This window comes from Thunnus albacares, chromosome 21 (assembly GCF_914725855.1).
Source record: "Thunnus albacares chromosome 21, fThuAlb1.1, whole genome shotgun sequence".
NCBI classification, from domain to species: domain Eukaryota; kingdom Metazoa; phylum Chordata; class Actinopteri; order Scombriformes; family Scombridae; genus Thunnus; species Thunnus albacares.
The window spans coordinates 5,101,502-5,110,288 of record NC_058126.1 but is presented as its reverse complement, the minus strand read 5'-3'; the positions used below and the strand labels follow the sequence as shown (position 1 = coordinate 5,110,288).

The 8,787-nt window shown below is 41.4% G+C and overlaps 1 protein-coding gene across 4 annotated transcripts in view; it reads right to left on the bottom strand.

Moving 5' to 3' along the window:
• Window positions 1–345: 345 nt before the first annotated feature.
• The window catches only part of rnf152 (ring finger protein 152), a 57,983-nt gene continuing 49,541 nt past the window's right edge, over window positions 346–8,787 (bottom strand). For all 4 annotated transcript variants that reach the window (XM_044340204.1, XM_044340203.1, XM_044340206.1 and 1 more), the window contains one exon: window positions 346–6,116. In XM_044340204.1, coding sequence (XP_044196139.1) covers window positions 5,282–5,926 — 645 coding nt within the window. In that variant the 5' untranslated portion in view covers window positions 5,927–6,116 and the 3' untranslated portion in view covers window positions 346–5,281. The remainder of the gene's footprint in view (window positions 6,117–8,787) is intronic.

The following is an 8,787-nucleotide window of genomic DNA, read 5'->3' as shown; positions in this document are numbered from 1 at the left end:
CCCGCAATAGGTCCCCGGAGAGCGTTAATTACCTCCCTGACACTATATCAATAAATATTTGAGGAGAAAAAGAGGTTCCTGAGGGTAAACAAAGAGAGCATGTTTCCACCAAGTTCACTGAACCATGAAATATGGGACTTAGGAATAAGCTTTTTAAAAAAGTCAAGTTCATTTCTTTAAAAAAGGAAACACTTAAGATCTGTTATCTGTGTTTTTCTTGGAATTTCAAGCAGTAAATGTCAAGTAATTATATCTCTAAAAATCATTTTGTGTCATTTGTATTCAACTTAGAAAAGCTCAATAAAACATTACATTTAAAAATGAAGACCGCTGGAGTCCTAGTTGTTTCAGATTCAGAGCGTTTGCTTTAATAGTTCACCAAAACAGCTGCTGCTCGCGTCGTCAGCCGTCGACCCGACACAAACAGGAAACTACAACAGGAACTTCACAGCATTTTTACAAACACACAGGCACAGAAATGACAAGCCTCCTTTTAACACGTCTCTAGTCGTCACTCTTAAAGTTTCTGTAAAAATCTTGTACAGGGCAGTTTCGGAGTTTGAGGAAAAAAAAAAAAAAATTATTACAGAAGGCAGGAAGGAGATTTGAGAGGGATGATGTTGTCTCACATCACATGTAAATGTCATGTGAATGCCGGGATGAACAGGTCGTAGTATGACAGGAACAGGCGTTTCTGTAAAAGATCAGGTGTTTAAGAATATTCAGTTTTATCCCTACTGATCTTTTACTGGAGAATGTTTCATTTTGCAAAGAAAAATCTGAAAATGCTTGGGGGAAAAATTACACAACCTTTGCATTCATTGCTTGTGTGCCTGACAACATGCTACAGTGTTTGCCTCCAAATAACAGTTGGATTTCACCGCCTGCATGAGATCAATAATCTCACACATCAGAAATTGTTTAGTGAAAAAAAAATAAAAAGGTACATTTGTTTCTCCATCTCCCCGCCGTTAAATCACGTGCCTCTTTGAAGATGGATTGGCAAAGGGAAAAGACTTCAGACAGGTTCATTTATCACAACTAGAGTGAACCCAGTGTGGATAATCACCAAGAGCATATTAAGAGCATGTTTCCTGCAGAAAATCTCCCAATTTAAAGCATTTACACCTACTTTGATATTTAATTTCTATGAAATTTCCTGGAATAAAGAAAAGGAATTGCACTGGAATCAATTATTTTTGTTTGGATTGCATCTTTGCCATGACAACGACCCAGTGACTCGGAGCGGGCGGCTTGTTGAAGCAGGTTATCTGGAACATCTTGTGAATTTTCCCCCTTTGTACACCAAAACTGCACATCCGATAAAGACGCTACGTGTTAGAAATCTCCTAGCAACCGCATCCGGCCTCTTGCCATAAAGGTCAATTGAAAAAAAAAAAAAATATCTGTGCGCAACGGATGACTTAAAAACCACAAAGACCATGAGAGATAAAGATCATCGTGGTATTGCCTTCATCCAATTCCAATTTCAGATTTCTTGGATAAGAAAAAAGGTTGCCAGGATAATCTATCAATGCAATCAGTGTTATTGTGTACAGAGTGATGGTGAGGATTAGGTGACCAGATGTGAAGCTAACAAGCTGATATTTATCAGATTCACCAGTGAAAAGGGGGAAGATGAATTTTTAGTCAAAAACCGTTTAAGGTTCAAGAGTTCTAGTGATGTTTCACCCAAATCTCATTCAGTGATATGAAGCCATTCAGATAGTCTTGGTTTTTATTTGTCCAGGTGTTTATTCCTCCAGTTCAATATAGTGGAGGTGAATAGAGTGAAAATCAACAGCAACAACTATTTCCAAAAAAAGTGTTCATTATTCTTGTTACTATCCACAGAATAGTTTTCAAAGGGACTACTTTTTTTTTTGGTAGAAAGTAGTTCCAATGAAATCTGTAAGTAGTGTTAACAGGAAATAAAGGTCTTTTTAACTTTTGTATTCACTTTCCATTCGCCTCCACCACCTTGTGTCTGGTTTGGATGCAGAAATCTCACACATGGATACCTCCAAACATCAGCAGATACAAATAAAACTATCTGCAGGCACCAAAACACCGATGGGTAAATGAGAAAATATTATTTTTGTGATACAGGTTAACGAGGAGACCTCTGCTCACCCCTCAGTACCATAAATGCCATATTTATTCATTTCCCCCAAAAAATGTTAAAAAGGGTTTGTTCAAGAGTAACGGCTTTATTAACGTTAATAAATGGTTTATTAATGCTTTATAGATCAGTAATAAGCCATTAATGACCTCTTTAGGGTTGCCAGGTACATTGGAGGGGTTAATTTGATTAATTTGAATAATTATTGATGTTAATAAGTTGTTTAGAACTGTAACACATGAACTAATGTTTTATTAACCATAAATAAAAACAATATTTACAACATATAAACCCTTACAAATGACGACCTGTTGAAAGTTTGACGTGTCAGTCAAGACTTTTTACTCTGACTGGGATTTCCTTTATCTCAGAGTGATCTCAGGTGAAGCCGTGCCAGAAAACACTTCAACCTGAAAGGCTGAGAAATTAGCGAGTTTTCTGAGAGCTCACAGAGCGCCGAGTGCTCGGAGCTAAATATATTTCAACTTTAAGCTTAAGGAGCGCGGCGCTTCAAAAAAAAAAAAAAAAGGGCTTTCAGTGTAGTCTCATAGCAACAGCAAGAGCTGCAACCAGCAGCACGTCCCACATGAACCGGTTGAGCTGAACTGAACTCTGTCTCTCTCTCTCGCCGCATCTGCAAAACTAATAGTTGCCCTATTGTGGCCTCGATGCTTTTCAAACATAATAGTCAAGGCGATGCAAGAAGCCTTGAGCTGCAAAATGGCTTCAGGATGTTTTTATATCTAAAACTTTTAGATCTCAGTCCTTGCTTTGGTGTAGGATGCACAAAACATCAAAAAAAAAAAAAGGTGAACAAAATTAACACAAGTTTTGTGAAATTTTAAAGGAAAAAGTCACTTTTTTTTCTCCTTTCAGAGACTTGGTCATCCATCCATAAGATTCATGAAATAAGTGTATAATTTTAAGTGAAGAAAAGTGGATACATATGTTTATTTATAACATTTTGGTACAGTATATAATTCTTTATATGCTAAACACCAAATATCTTTCCTCATGCTGTGTCATTGGTGTGTCATGCCATCTCTGAGTGCCCTGAAGTGAACTGAATAACTTGTTTGTTTCTTTTAGAGCAAACACACACACACACACACACAGAGCTCCCTAATCTCAGATCAGACTCTTAATACCAACAAAGTAAAACATGTCAACAAAAAAAAAAAAAAAAAGCTATCAGGAAAAGACAAGGGAATTACAATCATTCTGTACATGACTAAGCTGCTTTACAAAAGAGTTCACCCTGTTTGAATGTACTGTACACTCTGCTGCTTTAACCATACAGTAAACAAACAAATTTGCTTGCCTCAATATATAAAAGTGAAAAAAAAAACAAACCAAACATCCATCTCTGCGGATGCGAGAGATATTCAAAAGCAGATAAATCGATACAGCCGTCATTAACTGGAACCCTGCGGCGCCCGCCCACTCCCTGACCCGTTACTGACCCACACCCTCACACACACACACACACATAAACACACATAAACACACACCGACATACCGTCGGAGCCCACGTCCACCAGTTTCTAAATTAAGGAAGGTATTAAGATGAAGGGAGTCGATAAATGTGTGGGCTGCCGGCTGGAGGACCGGTGGTGGTCTGAAGCAGGTCGGGGGGTTGAAGAGTAGATGGACAAATAAAAAAAACACAAAAATGGATGCAGTGCAGAAGTAAAACATAAAAGAAAAACTGGAAATGAGAATTTTTGCCCTGATATCTGCCACATTTTAGTAAATAGTTTGACATTTTGTTTATTTACTTGATGAGAGACATAGATGAGACGATCGATACCATCGAAATAATTGAAGACGTTGACAGTTTATCAGATAGCCTGTAGATTTTTGGCAGGCTACAAGTTTCCCACCTGCCGTATATTCAAAATAGCACAGCAACTAGCAATCAGTTTTATTATCAATTAATCTGTTTTTGCTTTTTTTTTAATCACTAGATTAATTATTTAATCTAGAAAATTCACAAGTTGAGAACCCGACTGACGTCTTCAAATTGCTTGTTTTGTCCGATCAACAGTCCAAAAACCCAAAAGATCTTCAATTCCCAGTGATATACAACAGAGAAAAAGCAGCAAATCCTCACATTTAAAAGGAACTGCAGCCGACAAATGTTTGGTATTTTTACTCGATAAATGACTTAAAGAGTATTTATCAGTTATCAAAACTGTTATCGACCAACTAAAATCGATTCATTGACTAATCGTCTCAGCGCTAATTCAAAACATTTAAAGCCTTGAGAAAGCAACTCAATACTACCTGTGTTTTTGAGTGTCTAATATGCTGGCATGAATGAAAAATACAATCTTTTTTTTTTTGTTTTGTTTTTTTTTTTTTTTACAACAGCCCCTTTTACTAACAATATGAAACCATCATAGCAACAGTTTGTCCAGAACAGAAACAGGCTGTTGTGTGTAGAGAAAAAAAAAAAAAAGTTCCCACATGATTCAGACGGGGGGGGGGGGGGGGGGGGGGGGGGGGGACCAGACGTGGATCCTGCACAGTTAATTCCTGCAGCATCAGAGAACGGAGAGAGCAGCCAAGTTCGAAGTCTCCGTACTGCAGCACCAGCTGGAGACTCACTGCGTTTGGAAGCTAAACTCAGCTAAACAACACGATGATAACTGATGTACTTCTACAAACCACAGACTAAACAGCCGATCCATCGACTGTGAGTGTCAGACCGGCCACGAGCCAAAAATAAATCAACTGGCTGACAAAAAAAAAAAAAAAAAAACAGATCTGGCGTAATTCCCAAAGCGTTCTTTCAGAGAGGAAATGGACAGGTCTGGAGAAGGGCGGGAGTTTCAAGGCCAGCAAAAGTGTTGTTGGACAGGAGGAAAGGGAGGGTTGGTATGTATATTTCCGTTCCGTTTTAATTTCAGTCTCCCAAATAAAAAAAAGAAAAAAAAAAAAAGAAATGGCAGACTATTTGTGGATCTCCTTCCTGCCTTCTTCATCTGTGTCTCTCTACATTACTCTGTAGTTTCCTTGGATGCCCATGATGTGAGTTTAGTCCCCTTCTCCTCAGCAGAGTCCCGTCCCGAGAGGAGAGACAGGGCTAGTGAGGGAATCCAGGAGGGGTCCGCAGCAGTCCGAGCAGCCTCCCTCCTCTCTCCCCCCCTGCCGCCCTCAGCCGCAGGAGATGACAGTGAAGCGTTTGGAGATGCAGGACATGTTGTGCAGCACGATGCCCAGGAGGAAGAGCAGCACGCACGCCACCAGGATCACCGTGCATACGCCGGACCACGTGGATCCTTTCCCTCCGCCTCCCACGGGGCCGGTGACTCTCCTCTCGCCCTCCCCTCCGTCCAGCCCCACCCCCACCCCGTCCAGCCCCATAGCCAGGCCGAGAGGCTGTTGCTCGGGCACGGTCACCACAGTCACGCCCTTCTGCTGGCTGCCAGGCAGGAAGCGACATCCCAGCTCCCCCGGCAGGCCGAGCGCCCGCTCCTTGGCGACGGGCAGGGGCAGCATGTAGCAGCCGTTGCTGGGGAGGCGGATGAAGACGGGCGTGTGCTCGGAGGCGTGAGGGATGGCGATGACGGTGATGATGTCCGGGTCGTCCGGGAGCTGGGAGACGGACAGGCCCGGCGGGAGTTTGGTGACGCCACGGCACCATGGACAGCGAATCTCCTTCTGGCTGCTGCGCATCTGGGTCAAACACACCGAGCAGCACGTGTGCCGGCAATCCAGGAGTTTAGGCCGCCGGCGGGGGCTGTAGTAGTTAAAGCAGATCTGGCACTCCAGTATGGAATCTTGGGAAAGAGTCTCCATGTTTTAAAAGGTGGGTCCCTTATTATTATTATTATTATTGTTATATTTACTGGCACACGATAGAAATGTTTTAAGTAGAAAACAAATAGATCTAGTAGAAACGTTGACCAGCTCCCAGTGACATAAAGAAAGCACAGCAAGCTCCACAACTTCACAGCGATGTCACAGCCGACATGTCAACATGGTCCATCTGCAACAGAAGAGAAGAGACGGCGTTGGTGAGACAATGAAACTGTAGAGTGCTTTAAGTGAGTTGGCTGGTTAATAAAATTTTTTACTATAACAGTAAGTTTATGGTGTTATTTTACAGACGGTTATTTTATCTAAATGGTTTGTCAGTGTGGGAAATGCATACAGGAAACAGAAAGCGACAAGGCAACACTGTCACTGTGGCGAGTAAAATTATTGGTGAGCAGCTGCAACCTTCTTTGTCAGACCTACTTTTTCATGCAGCAATTGACACAGGAAGCTAAATTCATGTCAGCAAATCTAGATCACCTGCTGAATTTCACTTTTTTTTCCACCACCCCCTCTGGTCACAGATACAGGTTTCAGAAAATTAGATGCAACAGGTTCAAGAATTTCACACTTAATTCTAATAAACCATAAACTGCTTCTGCACAGCTTTGCACTTTATCTTTATGCTTTTATGTTTTTGTCAGATTCTGGCAACAACGATGCATCTCTCGGCAGGTCTGTCTCGTCATCCAGGATATCTTCTTCATTCATATTCACACAGATTAGTTAGAGGCATATTTTGGATGTATAAACACTCTGCAACATCAGCAGGAACCACGACGGTGAAAGAAGCTGCTTTTGTTTCTTTTCAAGTCTGCAAACGGGGCGTCTTCTTTGTATCTCCGCCGCTTGATATACTTCGCAGACGACTAATTTCTGTATGTTGATAATTATATACATGTTGTCATAGTGACAACTAACCTTCCAGCATTGTGTTTCTGACACATTCTGGCCCCCAAATGGTGGTCAAACTATTACAATGCATCCTGAATGGCAGGGAGTGATTATTATGTACATTAACGCGCATCTTACATATCAGCCGCCAGCTGACTGCAGTAGGGGCGAGTTTGTGAGACCCTTCAGCCTCGGTATCTGTGTTAAGTATGGCTAATTCTTTTAACTGTCTCCTTCAGGCCACAGACTCCATAAACAATTTCTTTCTCCTCCTACTCCTCTTGCATAATCACCTCTACCGTGTTAATCCATGCGGAAGCTGTGATAGTTTGCTTTTACAGATGATTAAACCCTGTCAAAATAGCACCAAGGAAACAATGAATACTAAACAGGGGCCTGCCGACTTTATATTTTTTATTTTTTCACCCAAATTGTCAAGTGTGAAAACTGCTGAGGAGGGAAGACGGCCTGCATTTTTTCCTCTCTTTCTCTTTCTCTGCCGTCTCAACAGAGCCGGTGTCCCTCCGGGCACGACTACGAGTAGACAGCTAGAGTGAAGAGTGAGACAGATGGAGTGGGGGGGGGGGGGGGGAGAGATGGAGAGAAAAGCGGTGATAGAAATGGAAAAAGGTGACCACTGAGCTGCCCTGCGACACCATACATCTCAGTCCTTTATCAAAAACAAGATCTCAGGCAATTAAATCCCTCATAGCGCCCTGTAGGGACACCGACGTGGCAATGACAGATAAGAGCGTGTTCACACCGAGCGTGCCTGGAGCGGTTTATTCAGGTCTGGAGTCCCTTAGTTTGGTTCATTTGGGTGAGAGAGGATTATAACATTCAACCTTGGGCGCCACTAAATAACTGCACAAAGACTATGTTTAGGATTTGATAGCGTTTTATCGAATCCCAAACATTTCATCGATCTATCCGTCTGTTTTATGCTGCTTATCCAGGTCCAGGTCCTCATTGTTGCACACTAAACAAGGTCCTCAGGATGCCCTTGTCCATAAACACGTCCTCAGCTCTTCCTGAGGGAACCCAGACCAGACGAGATATCTAATCCCTCCAGCATGTTCGGGGTCTGCCGCAGGGGTTTCCTTACAGTTTGACCTGACCAGAGCTTCCTCCTCAGGGAGGCGTCCGGGATCATCTCCATCCTGATGTCCGAGTCAACTAGAACGATTCTTTTCAGAGTAAAGGAGCAACAGCTCAGCTCCGCACTAGTCTCTGGAAAAGCATTACTGATTCTTTTTAAATTTAGTTTTTAGGGATTTGTTAGAGATGCACTGATCCGTTTCTTTAGATACTGACCTTATTAAGCAGACTGGGTTCTGTCCAGACGTTAAAAACTGTTTCTTCATCTAAAATCTGCCAACTCAGTTTTTTGGCTCCACAGCGATCCCTGACCTCATATTACCTCACATAAAAATGATCCCAATTTTTATAAGGCTTCAGCTGTATACTTGGACCACCGTATCTAGATTGTTTTTTTAACTCTTTTTGAAAATGACGACAATGTATAAAAAGATAAGAGTCTAATCCATTAATACATATATTACACTTTCATTCATGAAACTCTGCGTGGTACCAGCAATCTGTGAAAGGTGGTAAAAGGTTAATAAACTCAAACACTGACATCCCAAAAACTAGGAAGAAGATATATATTTTTTTCTAAAATAAATACCTGAATGTTTTGTGCATAGTTGGGAGAAGACTTAGCTTAACAAATACAGGTACTATACAGAAACTGGATTCAAAGTGGAACCTAATGGTATTGTAAGCCAAACCAAGATGTAGTAAGTCTAGTTAATTAATTTGTAGATCATTTTTTCTTTGCTTGGTCAATATTTTGAGACATTGGAACCTTGAAATTTGTGTCATTTTTACTTAAAAATCACTTAAATTGATTTAAACAATTGACAGGAAATGACCCAAGAATGCAAATA